Source organism: Rhinatrema bivittatum, chromosome 15, assembly GCF_901001135.1.
Source record: "Rhinatrema bivittatum chromosome 15, aRhiBiv1.1, whole genome shotgun sequence".
Classification (NCBI taxonomy): Eukaryota; Metazoa; Chordata; class Amphibia; order Gymnophiona; family Rhinatrematidae; genus Rhinatrema; species Rhinatrema bivittatum.
This window is the reverse complement of record NC_042629.1, coordinates 27,001,538-27,018,163: the sequence shown is the minus strand read 5'-3', so window position 1 is coordinate 27,018,163 and position 16,626 is coordinate 27,001,538. Positions and strand designations below refer to the sequence as shown.

General features: G+C 43.7%; 1 protein-coding gene across 2 annotated transcripts in view; it reads right to left on the bottom strand.

Annotated features, from left to right (window-relative positions):
• Window positions 1-10,840, bottom strand: part of TRAPPC10 (trafficking protein particle complex 10) — a 269,076-nt gene extending 258,236 nt beyond the window's left edge. Inside the window, exon 1 of one of the 2 annotated variants that reach the window (XM_029577817.1) lies at window positions 10,600-10,840. In XM_029577817.1, coding sequence (XP_029433677.1) covers window positions 10,600-10,624 — 25 coding nt within the window. In that variant the 5' untranslated portion in view covers window positions 10,625-10,840. The remainder of the gene's footprint in view (window positions 1-10,599) is intronic. The other variant, XM_029577818.1, reaches the window with a different exon arrangement.
• Window positions 10,841-16,626: the final 5,786 nt, after the last annotated feature.

The window sequence follows — 16,626 nt, the reverse complement described above, 5'->3', positions numbered from 1 at the left end:
GGGTGGGGATGGGAATGGTTGAAAGCTTATTATTCATTGTTCTTGATTCCCTAATACCTTTTTTTTTTCCCTTTTATTCATGTTCTCTATTTTCTCAGTACTTTCCCTTCTTTTGATTCTTGTGGGCTATAGGGTTGAGATTTCTTGATTTTTCTTTTGTAATTTAGTTTCTTCACAAACATTTTGAAATGTTTACTGTTTCTTATTACAAGTTTTGTTTTGTGGAATATTTTGAAATAAAATGAATATAAAGTTTAAAAAAAAAGTGACCTGGAAAAGAGAACGAATAAGGTAACAATTTGCATACACAAAATTATTCCAAGGACTTGACAATGGCCAATCGTATCTCCACGTGATGCATGATATATCCGCTGCATTTGATACGATCAATCACAAAATCTTACTAGACAGACTCACAGAAATTGGCCTAGCTGAGGTCACCCTTCACTGGTTTGAATCATACCTAGAAAATAGATCCTACAAGGTCAAAATAGATAGTTCTGAATACAAACTGATAGATTTGGTCCAAGGAGTCCCCCAAGGATCCTATCTATCCTCAACACCGTTCAACATATATATGTTGCCATTATGCAAACTTTTAGCCAGCCTGGGGCTAACGCATTTTATTTACGCTGATGTCCAAATTTTAATTCCAATCATTGACAACTGAAAAAGCGCTAAAATTATGGGAAGTGCATCTCTCTGCAATAAATCAACTTCTAATGCAGATGAGTCTATCCCTAAATCCGTCTAAAACTGAATTCCTCATAATATGTCACAAACTGAACAATAAAGTCATCTCGGACGTGAACCTATACAAACAAAATATTCCATCTCGAACGAAGTAAAGGACCTAGGTGTAATCCTAGACGGCGAATTAAAGAAATTTACAAGTACACAAGTTAAAGACTGTTACTACAAACTTCATGTATTAAAAAAATTAAGACCTCTCCTTCATACAAATGACTTTAGAACTGTACTTCAAGCTCTAATTTTCCCCAAAATTGATTATTGCAATGCCATACTTTTAGGCCTTCCAGCTTCCACCATCAGACCCCTTCAATTATTACAGAACGCCACTGCTAGCATTCTCACCAATACTCGAAAAACCGATCATATAACACCTATATTAAAGGAATTACATTGGCTCCCAATATCAGAGAATACATTACAAAATGTTAACTAATTCACAAAACGTTATATATTGACAAAATAGAATGGCTCAGTGCTGCCCTCCATTTTCAATAGTCACAGAGAAACACGCGCTCAGCCAGCAATGGTACTTTTTCAATTCCTTCTCTAAAACTAGCACATCTTAACACCATTAGAGAGCGAGCTCTATCCCTGGCAGGTCCTCGCCTATGGAATTCTTTACCGCAAGATTTAAGATTAGAAACAAACCCTAATCTTCAAGAAAAACTTAAAAATCTGGCTATTCCAGCAAGCCTATACTTAACCTAATAGCTACCTTAACACCACTTTATGCCATATATGTTTTTATACTACTTATAGAAAGCAGAGCACCCCCTGAACAGCTGACGTTTCTCACCTTTTCTGATTTTAGTATTTACTTTTTAGAAATATTTATTGTATATTTTAATTTAAATGTTTTTTTAAATTGACTATGTAACTGATTGTCTGTCTTTTAACTTTGTTATATGTTTTATTACATTGAAAACCGATGTGATGTTCCCTACGAACTTCGGTATATAAAAGCAAATAAATAAAATAAATAAGTTGTTAAATCACAAGCAGATTGTGAGAAATTGCAGGAGGATCTTACAAGAATTGGCATCCAAATGGCAGATGAAACTTAATGTGGATGAGATACACATAAGGGAAAAAAAATCTAAACTGTAGTTACACAATTTTAAGTTCTATATTAGTAGTCACCACCCAGGAAAGAGATCTAAGCGTTATCATGGACAATAGTCAAAAAAGCAAACAGAATGTTAGGAATTATTAGGAAAGAAATTGAGAATAAAACAGATTATAATACTCTACATCATTCCATGGTGCAACTGCACCTCCTAGAGTAGAGTAATGTGTGCAATTCTGATCGCCACATCTCAAAAGATACAGTGAAAACTAGAAAAGATACAAAGAAGGGCGATCAAATTAACACAGGAGATGAAGCGGCTCCTCTATGATGAAAGACTCAAAAGACTAGGGAAGAAGCTTGGAGAAGAGATGGCTGAAGAGAAATATGATAAAAGTTTACAAAATCACTAGTGAAATGGAACCAGTTAATGCAAATTGGTTGTCTTTCAAAAAATAAAAAGACAAGGGGACACTCCATTAAGTTACTAAAACAAAATCAGAAAAAGGTGAAATTATTCTTACCTGATCATTTTCTTTCCTTGAGTCATCACATATGGAATTTCCCCCTCCACAACTAATGGAGGCAGAGAACACATCTGTTATATGACCTCACTCTGGACTATAAAGGGAGGAATATCCCAGGGCCAGTGCCAATAGCCTACTGCCAGATTATTCTAACCATCCACAATTTTTCCCTTTTTAAAAAAAAAATATATATATCAGAATAAGGAAAGTTCAACCACCAAACCACCCAAAAAAAAAAAAAAAAAAAAAAAAGAGATCAAGCACCATTAGAGTAATAAAAGTGCACTTCATGTTTATGCCCTCCTCAACCCTATGTTCCTAGGTGGGCTCTGGACTGGTCTAGCATGACTCAAGGAAAAAATTATCAGATAAAAATAAATTTAACCTTCCTTTTTTATAATTTAAATTTTTATTACAAGGTAGCAAAGACAGCAAATGCGCATTGGCTTTTCCCCAGAAAAAACATCAATCCACATAATTATAATTATACAATTTACAGTAAACTGAGTAAATCCCTCTCCCACAATCAACTATGACTAAATGGCTCAAGTAGAAAGGAAAGGATCAAAAACAAGGGCTCTTAACTGCCTAGAATTTAACCTTCCTTTCTCCTAGACCAATCATGTATGGGAGTTGCAAAAGCTGCTCCTTAATAAGCTGGGAGGAAGTTGGTGCTGTCTTGATTCCTGCCATGAAGGCAGCATCTGCCTTGACCTACATTTCCATTCCGTAATATTTAACGAAGGAATGCAAAGATGATTAAGGTAGCTGCCCTACAAATTTCTTCCAGAGAGGTGGAAGCTAGCTCTGCCCAGGATGATGCCTGTGCCCTTCTAGGATTGGCCCAGAGCACTGCCAGGGACTGCTTACCTTATAGCAGGTAGACCAATGTTATTGTCTCCTTGATCCATCTTGCTATGGTGGCCTTGGAGGCTGCCTCCCTTTTCTAGGTACCACCAAATACAAACAGCTGTCCGTTTTCCCAAAGGCATGTGTTACTTTCAGCTACCTCAAGAGTATATGACAAATCTAACAGTCACAGGCTCATCGTTTCCTAGCAGTCACTACTGTTGAAGGCTGATAGGGATACAGATTGATTTATATGAAATGCCAACCCCACTAAGCAAAAAATGACAATCTTGTGAGAATATTAAATAAAGATCTTTGCATGGTAGGGTTTGCAGCTCTGAGATGCCTCTGGCCTAACAAGTCATTACAAGAAAGGTGATCTTTAGTGACAGGTCCTTAAGAGATGCCTGCTTTAATCAGCTTGAAGGGTTGTTTGTTCAAGGTCTTTAGCACCAGAATAAGGTCCCACCGAGGTACTACTGGGCAGAACGAGGGCCTGATACACGTTAGCCATCTCAGAAAACACCCTATGTCTGGGTGCACTGCTATTTGTGTGCCTTTAGTTTGGCCCCCTATAGTGCACAATAGATGCTATTTGAATCTGCCACCTTGCAGAAAGTTTGTATTCGCAGAATGTCTACCCTCCAGGGAGAAAGGTCCTGTTCAGCGCAGAAGTTCTCAAACACTAGAGAAGACTCCACTTCCTCGGTAAACTTGGTGGGGTTCTGTCCAGCAGTCTCTCTAGAACTGTACACCAGTGCATTCTTGGACAATCTAAAGCCACTAGGATGACCAAGGACGGATGGCTCTCTAAGAACATAAGAAATTGCCATACTAGGTCAGACCAAGGGTCCATCAAGCCCAGTATCCTGCTTCCAACAGTGGCCAATCCAAGTCACAAGTACCTGGCAAGTACCAAAAACTTGCCAGGTACTTGTGGGAATATGGAAGTACATTCGCACTATTTCCACGATGCTAGGTACTCTTCTTGTCTCACTGATCACAGAGTTTCCATCTGGAAATGGGACACATGTAAGAATCCATTTACCTTTTAGGTCGAACACTGGGTGGAATGACCCAATTTTTTTTTGGAACCTAGTGCCATGACCATTCTATTGCTTGCAGGCACTATAATTTTGTTAGTGTCCCCTTAACCACCTCTCTCGAGAGGGAAGGCAAAAAGGAAGACCACAAAGTCCTCTGGGACTGATTTCTAACACTTGGGAACATAACCACTTTGTACGATGTCCAAGACCCATTGGTCTGAAATGAATTGGATCCTCTCTGCGAAGTACCTCAGCAGGCGCCCCCTACTGAGACAACTGCAAGGAGGACATGCTGAGAGTAGATGGGTTTTTGTTTCTTCTTGCCCCACAAAAGAGCTGGCTCCTATTTTGCACATTTGACGTGGATCACCTCACAAGCTTATACTTGCACCAGTCTCGGAAACGTTGGGATCTGACAGTCCACAATCCTGAACGAGTCATCTCCAGGAAACCTCTGAAGTTTTGTTTCCCCCAGGTCCTTCCCCAGCTTTTATATATCCTCATTGAAAAATGAGATTACCCTTGAAGGGTAGTTTACAGAGGCATGACTTCAATGCAGTCTGCCACCCAATTTCACAGCTGTAGAAGTCTTCTAGCAGTTATTCCTGAGGCCAGTCCTCTGAAGGACATTCTCACCAGGATGTACGTAACAGGCAAGAATGCTCTGGCCGATTTCAAACAGGCTGACTCTGGGCTGTCCAGGAGCTGATGCAGCCAACACAGGGCAGCCTGAACCATGTAGCCTCCACAAATGGAGGCCTGTAGGGCCAATGAATTTGTTTTAAAGGCTTATTTAATAATTGCTTCTATTTTTCTGTCTTGTGAGTCCTTCATTACTGAACCCCCTTCTATGGAATCGTAGTCTTGTACTTAATTGCAGACACCAGAGCATCAATTTGAGGCATCCCAAGGACTCTGCTCCTTTCCTTCAGTGGCAAGGGGTAGATTTTACTTAATATTTTTAGGCCCCTCCCCCCACCCCATGGAGTATTCCATTCCATAAAGGACCATGCACCTCAAGGTGCTATGCAACGGGAATGTCTTCTGTGGCTTCCTAGTGCCCTGGAGAACAAGATCCCCTTCAACTAGATCTTTAGTGGAAATATCCAACATTCCTTAAGCCGCTACCAAACTGGAAATGAGGGCTGCCAGCTTCTCTTTTTGGAGCAGACAGACTATGGTGGAGTCGTTATCTTCCTCTGAAGAGAACTCCCCTTCCCCCTGTGAGCCCTCAGGAGAACCCTGGGATCACTCCTTCCCAAACCATGAGGCTTCCCAAGAGACCTGGGTGCCCGAATGGCCCACAGGGGGAGGTTCTGATCCTTTTCTTGGTTGCTGCCCCTATAGGGCAAAAGCTGCGCCCTAGGGAATCAGTTGCCCTAGTTTCTACAGGTCTGTGCATGGTCATATATGCCTTATACATTGACACGATGAAGTCTGGAGCAAAGGTTACTTGCCAGGGTTACATATAGCCCCTTGGCCTCACTGAGGGGATGAGCCTCTTCCCAACAGAAATCTCATTATCAGGGCTGCCTCCTAAGATGCTTTCAAAGGGAGAAGGGTTCAGCTACCCTGATGATACAGGGCTGCTTTATACTAAAAGTTATTTGTCCTGGTTCAATCAGGGACTCTGCTCTCAATTGCTCATCATTGGTGGAAGGGCTGAGTTGCCATTTTCATCCCACAGCTCCTTAACTCGACTCTCCCTCGCAAATGGAGCAGAAGGTGCCAGCAACCCTCAAGTCCTACTTGGTCCCACACACAACATGCTTCCTGCCACAGACCCAAGAAAAATGGCACCCTGTCCTGCGGTGTTCAAGCAAGTCCTGATTCCTGCACACCTTTAAGGCGTGCCACAGAGTCAGGGTTACTGCCACAGCAAAAATTAAAATTCTAGTTTCTACCTTGCTGTTACAGAAACACCCTACTGCCAACTTCTCTCCCCCAAAATAAGGCACAGCCATTACTCACCACTTCTGGGACCATAACTACCGGTCACTAATGCAATGCTGGTTTCTTCCCGCTTCTGCTCTTCCTTCTGTTGGGGCTTGGGTATTTTTTCTTTTGTTTGCTAAGCTTTCAACTAAGCAAACAAAGGGATGGGAGAAGGAGGGAGGAGTAGAAAAAGAAAGCAATCCTGCTTGCCCCCTTTTTTTTTCATGAAGGGCAACATGGTTCCTCTGAGGTCCAGGAACCATTCCCTGGTGGCTCCACAGACTACCCCCTCAGGGTACAGGAATAACCCCAGGGGTTCAACCAGGAAACTCCCAGCAGGAAAAGCAAACCCTAGAGATTGTTCTCCCAGGAGCAACAAGTATGTAGGCTCTGGGAGCTATTGCCCGCCCTCAAGTGTCTGCAGTTGCTAAAGACAGAGACTACTGGCAATGGCCTAGGACACACCTCTTTTACAGCCCAGAGTAAGGTTCTATGTCTCCATCAGCTGTGGAAGGGGGAAAACCCTTATGTGATGCCTGGTCTAGCAGGAAGAAAAGGAAATACTTTTTCACCGAAAGCATAATTAAACTCTGGAATTCATAGCCAGAGGATATGGCAAAGGCAGTTAGCATAGTTATTTATTTATTTTTGATTTTTATATTCCGATGTTCCTGTATAATATATATATATATATCACACCGGTTTACAAGGAACTAAAACTGTCGCCTCGGGGGCGGAATACATTGAAACATAACAACAATAAATAACTTAAACGATACATAAAAAGTCATAATATAACTGATATATAGTACTACTCTGAACATATGTACAGGGGAAATAGGGGACCGGGGACTATAATGTCATTGTATTCCTCGGGTCTTAGTTCTCCGGGAATGCTTGGGTGAAATGTCAAGTCTTTAGTTTCTTTTTGAATGTCATAGAGCAGGGTTCTTGGCGCAGGTCCGGAGGGAGCGAGTTCCAGAGTGGGGGACCCGCAGTGGAAAGAGCGCATTTCCTCAGTGAGGTTTTTGCCGGCTGGGAGAGTAGCGCGTTCTTGTATGCCCTTCTGATCGGTCTCTTAGCGATGTGCTTCTGCAGTTGAAAAGTTAGGTTGAGAGGGTTTAAAAAAAGTTTAGTTGGGTTTAAAAAAAGGTTTGGACAAGTTCCTGAGTTAAAGTCCATAAACCAGTATTAACCAGGTAGACCTAAGGAAAGCCACTGCTCATCCCTGGGCACAAGCTGCATGAAATCTTTCCACTATTTTGGATCCTGCTAGGAACTTGTGGCATAGCTTTGCTCTTGTTGGAAACAGGCTACTGGGCTTGATGGAGCCTTGATCTGATCCAGATGATTCTTCCTTTAACTCAGTCAAGAGATTGAATGTATACTTTCACACATTCCTACAACACACTAGACATTTCTCAGGGAAGCCTAGAAAGGTATTAATGGAAGAATATGATGGGAGACAAGAGTGGTGGGAAGTAAAAGAAAAATGTATGGATGCAAAAAAATGCATATTCAGATAATGAGAATAAAAAAAAAAAAGTATAAAGATTTTTAAATTGAAAACAAAATACATTTTTGCATTTCCCTTTTATCATACTGTCCTCTTATCTAATGGATTCTCCTTACTCTTTTCATCCCTTTTTTGATTCCTTTTTCTAGCTCTCTCTTCCTCCACCTGCCACTTCTCTGCATTTACTCCACTCAAACACTTCAAACCTCGTATTACAGAGTTTCTTCTCAGCGCAGACATGACCCACGTAGCAAATTTCAAGAGGTGTCTAAATCAGTAGTTCCCAACCTTTTTTGGATCGTGGAACACCTGGTATTGGGCATACTTCATCATGGCATACTATCACCATCCCTATCATCTCTCTCTTCTTTTTTTCTCCTCCCCCAACTCCTGGCATCATCTTCCCTTCACGCTCCCCCTCTGCTGCATCATCTTTTCTCTTCCCCCTTCCCTCTCCCCCCCCCCCCCCATCTCCCACTCCTCACATCATCACTATCTTTTCCCCCTCTCCCTTCACTCCACTACAATCCTCATCTTTTTTCCATCATCCTTAGCATCACCTTCTCTTCCCTCTCCCCCCCCCACAACCTTCTCCTCCCATCCCTCTAGTCTCTCCCCCTATTCCCCAGCATCTTTACCATCTCTTCCCCTGGTATTATCACCTCCCCACCCTCTTTCATCATCACCTTCCCCTCCCTTCTTTCTCTCTACTCCTCCCCCTGCATCACCACCTTTCCCTCCACCTTCCTGTTCTCTCTCTCCATCCCCGACATCAACTCTATCACCTCCTACCCTCTCATTCCACCACCCCCCCTTCCATCACCTAAATTTCTCCCCTCCTTGGCATCAGCACTTGGCTCTTTCCTTCCCTTTCTCCACCCCCTACCCCATCACTTTCCCTTCCCTCTCCCCCAAAACCCCCAGCTTCCTAGCAAATTTGGCTGCCTCTTCCAGCAGCACTTACCTGGTGATGCTTCTTTCTCCTCTGTAATGGGAACTACATGGGGCCAGCAGGACTTGTGAGCCTACAGGGCCCAGTGCAGTTTCAATTGTAGAGGAGAGCACATAAGCTCTGTTCTCTAACTCCCCCTGCTAGCAGGAAGATATCCTGCAGTCCAGCTATTGTAGGAGAAAGAGAAACTGAAGATTGCCATGGCACACCAGAGATACAGCTACAGCACACTGGTTAGGGAACATCGGTATGAATCACCCTCTACTACTGCCCCTCTCACCATGCTCCACCAACTCTTCATTACTGTCCACTTACTGCAGCAGCTCCCTAGGTCAAGGGTAGGCAATGCCGGTCCTGGAGTACCACAAATAGGACTGGTTTTCAGGATATCTACAATGAATATGCATAAGGAATATTTGCATGTACTGCCTCCACTGTATGCAACTATATTTATGCATATTCAGTGGAGATGTCCTGAAAACTAGACCTGTATATGACATTCCAAACCTGGAGTTGCCTTTTCCTGCCCTACTCCACACTGCCATGCTGGTCAGCAATGGATCTGGTTGTGACTATTTACTCACAATTTCTGCAAATCTACAATTTCATCTCCTCACCCTCCCGGGCATAATTCCAAAGGAAGAGAAAGAGGCAAAGGCATGTGGCAGCTCACAGTTTGTGTGTTCAGGTACTTTGAAAAACATTTAGTGTACATTTAAGGAGCTCAGCAGATGTGTTAACAATAATGGTGGCCCAAAGGAAGCATATCTGTTGCATTAGAACCCTGACAGAAAGCATCAGCAGCAGGTAAAGGGAGAGAAGGCATCAACAATGTTGGCAGGAAATGGGGCACCAAAATTTGAAGTCATACAGGGAACTCAAAAACCTTGCACTGGCCTTTAGAAAAACAAGGCTTGGATTGCCCACCAGCAGAGATGATTAAGACAGGAGCTGTGACTTGTTTGACATGCTTGGGGAGTCAGGTGTGAGAATTTGGTTGTCTTGCCCATATGGCAGAGAACCAGAAAGGAAGAATCTCAACTGGGCAAACTGGATCTTTATGTTGTCATTTACTATGTACTAAATAGCATAGAGGAAGTACCAAGGAAACATCAGTAATAAATTAGATAAACAAATAAATACTAATATACAGACTGATTTTTTTTGGTACACATAATAAATCCTGAAACCTAAACAGCACAGATGTTTCTTTTAAAACATAAATCAACTCAATTAAAATGTTAGTGGCATCAGAGCTTACTATGAAGTCATCAAGAAGTGGAGAAACAGCTCTACCATTAGTCATTTTTCTTTGGATATGTATTAAGTATGCAAAAACACAAATCACCCTATTTGTGCTCTTCATGCCGTCTCCTTTACCAACCACGAGCTGAAATCCTTTTTCCTGCACTGTTACTGTATTTTGATACCATTTGATAAAACAAGATACTGAAGTTTTCTTAACTGTTTTATAAATAGTAATCATTAATGGCTAAAAATCACACCAGCACTTTCTTTTAAGGAAAAACATACAACAAAATAAAAAGAACAAGGTGATATAGGAAAAATACGACACTGACCATGTAACTATTAATTTAAAGTGTGCACACAGAACATTTGCAGGCCTGAACAACTAACAGTGGACAAGAGCGCAATCCAATGCACTCACTAAATAATACAATGAAAAATTTATTAGATCTCTACAGCAAAATATATATAACCACAACCTATAATCCCATTACCCAATGTGTTTACAGCAACAGAGCAGAACAAGCAAGCGCTGAATTCTCAGCATTTGCACATGTATGTACAATAGGGACACTCATTCATAGAGTCCCAGGGCACTCTCAGTGCTACAGAAGAGGCCCCTCGTTATGTGCCGTTCACCTCAGTCCTCACGGCCACGGAAGGATTTTCTCCTCCCGGGAGCCCGTCTCTCCCAACCCGGTACTCACAGGTGACGATGGGTTTGTTCTCCATGGTGAAGCTCGCGGGCTTCTCTTCAGTGGCGCTGCACGGCAGAACCCCCGACTTCCATGCACGGGTGGCGGTTAACGACTCCCCATTAAGAAAAACTCAAACCCACACATTTCGGACCCTCCTGCCACCAACACTGGCTGCTCTTCTCCTTGCCGGAACCGCTCACTTCCGGCTTGCAGTGACAACTTCCGGGGGCGGGGCTTAACAGAAAATATGCATGGGGCCAAGTCCCGCGGCGGCAGCTTCCTTCCGGGTGCGGGAATAAACGGGAAGCGTATAGTAAATGCGTTTTATGCTTAAGCTTCGCTGCCTCTGCTGAACTGGCAGAGGAAACGACGCGAGGGCTATTGGGTTCGGGATAGGAAACGGAAGCTTGCCTCGCTGCAACGAGAGAATGAGATCAGGCGTGAGCACGGAGGCTTCCAATAGGAACGCGGTTTCGTGACTTTTTCTCTCCACTACAGCTAAAGGACTAATATTTTATTTTATTTATTTTATTTATTTATTTATTTATTTAAGGTTTTTATATACCGGCAATCATGAAAACATATCTTGCTGGTTTACATAAAACAGGATTTAATTGATTATTATTTAATTGATTTATATTCCGACTTTCAGACACTTGAAAGCGGATTATGCACGATCAAAACAAATTTTCCGTATCGCCACTAGAAAACTTGTTGAAATGCCCCGTGTAATTGCTTCTCAAAATAGTTCATATAATATATACAAAAATGAGTCTTAACACTGTTAGAGATGTTATTTATTTTATTTATTTGTAAGCTTTTATATACCGACGAACGTTGGGAACATCTCATCGGTTCACATAAAACATAACCGTAGCTGTGTTAATACATGTAATGTATTTTTTTTTTAATTATCACCTGCAGACTGGATACAAAGCTCATAACTTGCAGCTCTTTCTTAAGCTTGTGTTGCTCCAATGCAACTTATCTCAACGTTCTCATCCCCCTAGCAGAGGGGATAGTATATTTGAAACAGTAAAGGGCCCATTTCTAGGTTTGAGAGGGCAGTGCAGGCCTCCATTTTCCAATAAACACATTAGTCCTCTGACTAGGCAGCAAAATTCTGGGGGTAGAAAAATATTAAATTGCAATGAAAGCTTTCTAGGATGGGTACCAAAAACAAATTAGTGCATAGTTTCAGAAGTGAATACCATTTCACTATAGAATGAAGTGGGTTGGGTGTGGATACCAAAAGTTTAGTTAAAAAGTTTCACTATAAGCTCCCTGGGGTGGGTACCAAAGGCAGAATCATACACACTTTTTGATACATGGTGCCATAGCACATATGAATCTGCTATCCACATCACCTTGCTGGAGAGAGTACAAAAGACTGGAAATTTGCTGAACAGTAGTACACACTGTGCTATACAATAATACTTTCCATTTTCGTTTTTTGTTGTTTTTTATACAAGATGCTGGTTACGGATGAAAAGCATGGCTGCTTATGCCTGTGTGCGCACCACATACAGCAGCAGAAATGTATTATAATGAGACACACCAGCGAAGACATTGAATATACATTCAGCGTTTTAAAAAGCAGGTTTCTCTGCCTTGACCACTCTAGAGGCGTGCTGCAGTATTTGCCAGAGAAAGTCATGGATATCATAGTAGTGTGCTGCATGCTGCACAATATCGCTCTCCAGCGTGGCATAAACCAAGATCTTGATCCAGAGGCCGAAGTGTTTGCCCCTGCCACAGATGGAAACAGCATAGCAAAGAGGAATGGGGGTCCATTGTAATGTCACCATGGACTACAGAGGAATGCTTGTACACATGATGGGAGTGGGATGGATTGATCACATGGTAGGTGAAGAGGGATTCTGACTTCAAAATATTTCTCTTCTCATATTGGCACCAACCCTTGGGGAGATGAATGCCAGGAAAAGCGCATCATTTCTCAAAATTTTCAACTGTAAATATGCCCATTTCTTAGCTTCCAGAACTGTATGCAACTCTACCAGCAGATGGAGACAGACCAAAGCTGACATTACATGGGCGGGTTGACATCAGCCTGCCAGTATTCTCCGCCTCCAGCAGATGGTGGATGTGCATCTCCCTACTGAGGATTGCTTCAAGTTTTAGGAGGAGAAAGAAAAAGGAAATATAATTCGCCTCACTCTCCTGTGCAGATACCAAAGATCCCTCCCCCAGTTGAGAATTCCAGAGGTGATTTCAGTAGTCCCTCAGATGAGGGCCTTGGACAGGTAGCTGGTTTGGGCTTAGCTGTTGAAACATCTGAAAGACAGCTGGTAGAGGGAAGCTAAACTCAGTGGTGGCAGATATGCCCTCTCCCCCAGCAGCCAGAAACCAACTCTGTACTCAGCCAGGATGGGCTGAACTAAGGTAAAGCTTAAAATAAAAAAAATAAGAACAGGAGGAGGGTTTTGTTTTTTTTATAGGGCTTCTTCCTTCCTTCTGTCTCCATGCTCAGCGTGCTAATCCGAAGTTCATTCCCACCTCCAAGGGAGTTAAAGGGACATGAGCAGCCTTTTTGGGACAGGCCCTGCTCTTAGGCTTTTCTCTGTGCACCGCCTGGTAGGCTGCAAAGGCATTTTTGCTTGTTTTCCTGCGTGTTAGGCTGCCCTCTTCAGGACTCAGTTTGTGCAAGTGTAAACGACTGTGCGTCCAGTTGTGGGCCCAGTATTTGGATGATTAGTTGAACACCTGCTTGTGCATCCAGTTGGTAATGGCATCTAATTTAGGAGACTGCTTTCCTGTACACACAATCTGGGCGGCATTGAGGGTGCTCAGTTTTTGGGTGCTCATCAAGGCACAGGGTTGTATGCTTAAATTTTGGATACCTGCTTTTTTACAGTTCTCCCCCCAAGGACTGGATTATGTCTTCTAAGTCCTTCCCGAAGAGAAGCTTGCCCTTAAAAGGCAGTGAACCCAACTGGGCTTTGGAGGAGACATCAACAGACCAGTTTCACAACCAGAGTAGCCTGCAGGCAGACACGGCTGAAACCATAGACTGGGCAGAGGTTCGCAGCATCATAAAGGGCATCAGCACTGTAGGCTACGCAGCCTCTAGCCACCCAGCTTGAAGAGCCTCCTTCTCTGTCAGGAATGTGTTACTCTGCAATTGCTGTACCCAGCGAAATTGCTGCACATGGCAGCCTGCACCCCCAGGGCGGACAGTTCGAAAATCTTCTTGAGCTGGACTTCTAGCTTATGATCCTGGAGGTCCTTGAGGGTCGTCGTGCCTGTCCCCAGGATGGTGGTCTTCTTAGTAACTGTGGACACTGCTACATCCACCTTAGGAACTCTGAGGAGGCCCAGAGCTTCTTCAGGCAAGGGGTATAGCTTATCCATGGCTTTGCTGACTTCTACACCCAAATCTGGAGTGTCCCACTCCTGAAGGTCCGTGACTGAAAGATGAAAGGGGAAAGACTTGGTCAGGCCTCAAAGACCTACCATGACAGGATCAATGGACCCCATCCACGAGTCCTCCAGAGGGACGTCGATGCCCAAGTTATCCAGGATTGTGGGAATAAGTGGTCCCAACTCATCCCTTCTGAAGAGATGGACCACCTTAGGGTCATCCCCATCCTGGGGGTCCTGACTGGAAAAATGATCCTGATCACCTTCAGAGTCTGCCCCTGGCAGGGGCTTGCTCCTGCAATCCTGCTCCTCCGGTTCAGAAACCTCAGAGGAGGAATCCACCACCAGGTGGGATGAGGCGGTCCGAAGGGGGGCGCTTAGCCTTCTGGCCTCCTTCCCCCTCCAAAAGCTTGGGCCTCTTGGGGTCCCGCATGCCGAGCTTGGTCATATGATGAACTGTGTTACATCCCAACTGCCTTTTTGCTGACCTCCTCGCCTTGAACGCTTTCTGCAGCAACAGAATAAAATCTGAAGAAAAAGAAGAGAAGTCTGAAGCCCTCTTGGGGCTCTCCCCTGCCAGCAGCGTTAGCCCTTCCAGTGGCACGCCCCCCCCCCAGGAGGTTGCCCGCTGCGGGGATAAAGGAGGGGGAATTCCCTTCCCCCTCTGCAATCAGTGTCACCGTGCGAAATGCTGACAAAATGGCATCCGTTTCCACACTTAGTGGGAACAGATTCGGCGAGGCAAACCGCAGTTGCCTGAGCCCCGCAGGCTCCTTGCACGACCTGGAACCGTCACTCCTGGCACCTCCTGAGGGGCTCTCCCCCAGGGAAGCAAGCACAGCAGAGCCCTTTTCTGGAAACGCGTGCGCATCGCCGCACCATGAGGCATGACTGACAGGCTCTGAAGAACGTCCGGCTGAAAAAAAATAACACGCCCGCGGCGATGCAGAGGAGCATCGGCAAAAACAAGCCTGCATCCATGGAAAGCAGTGTCGGCAGGAGCAGAGAATCAGGCCCAGAGATAAGTTCTTTTTTTTTTTTTTTTTTAATTCCAGATCTGGAAAATGTAGGCTCGGGTCCTGTCCGCTGGGAGTGAGTGAGTTGGGCTCCCCAGTATTTCCCCAAATGCAGTCAGGAACACAGGGCAACAGGGATCTCAACCCCTAACACCCACCGCTTTGAATACCAGGGGAATGGCCCTTTTTTTTTCTTTTGCTAACAACAGACTAGGGTTTTGCACGTCCACCATCTGCTGGAGACAAAAACATACTGATGGACTGTAGGTGGCACCTCAAGGTATAGGGCAGAGCCAGTCAAAACATCTCTATCTCCATTTGCTGGCGGGGAAGCAAAACCCAGGAGCCTGGACTGATCCGGTACAAACAGGGAAAGAGCATTCTGTGCTAGCTCGCACAGAAAATCAGTGGACATCCTTCGTGACGGGCGTTGTTCCAATGTCTTTGATCACTTCCAGTGCTTCCTATTGAGCGATATTCATGTATAATGAGGTCACATCTGCAATGATCAACATCAGTTGCGGACCCAAGAAACAAGAAGGTAGGTGATCTAAAAAAGCCATTAGGTAAACAAAAGAGGATAGATGCCAAAGTCTTTTTCAATTCTTCATTGTGGTGGGCAGTTATTTTAAATATGTCTCCACCACAATAAAGAATTGAAAAATACTTTGGCATCTATCCTCTTTTGTTTACCTGACCAACTTATGTTGATAGGTAATTCGCCCAAACCTTGAAAAATTTGCATGATGTGTCAAATCTCGTATATATGATTGTGCCTCTGGAACAAAAGGTCTAAGATGTAAATCCAAATGGATCAACAGTGGTTCTAAAAGCGACCACTTTAATAAGATGGTTGGACATCCAGGGGGATTTCTCAAATTTTTGTGAATCTTAGGAAGCAATATATAACAGGGGTAATTGGGAATTTAGCCAAAAGAAAATCCCCCTCCCTGCTCATTATGTGATGAGTTTCAGCAATAATAATCTCCTGTCAAACTTCCTGCTTCAATAATCTCCTGTCGAATGTCCTTATCCAATTGCAAATAAAATGACATCACCCATTTATCATTCCACTTCTGCCACATATTAATCTTTATTCATCACTATAGTGGCTCCACCTTTAGCTGCCGGTTTTATCATTACAAATACAAAACTCTGCTGCATTACTGATAGGATGCAAAAAAAAAAAAAAAAAAAAGCATGACCACATCACCTCTGTTCTACAAAAACTATACTGGTTACCAATACCAGACAGTATGAAAATCAAAACGCTAGCATTGAATGTTTAAGGTGCTCAGAGATGAAGGTCCTATCTATTGGACAGGCCGATACAATAAGGAGCAGTAGGAAAAGCTGCGTTAGTGCCAGGCGCACCCGCGGTTGCCGCACGCACAGTCTGGCTCACCTACCGCTCGATACTGTATTTAAATAGCTTGCAAATGCAAGCCGCGTCCATGAAGCGTTAGGCCCGCGCAACCCATTTTACTGTATAGAGCGCTATACAGTATCCTGGGAGCGCTGGCCTAACGCTTCATGGACACGCTGGTAGCTGTCATTTCAAATGTCATTTGAAATGACAGGTACCAGGAAGTGGACGGTTCTCCTACGCTCGGGATTGCCAGTCCTCTCTCCCCTCCTC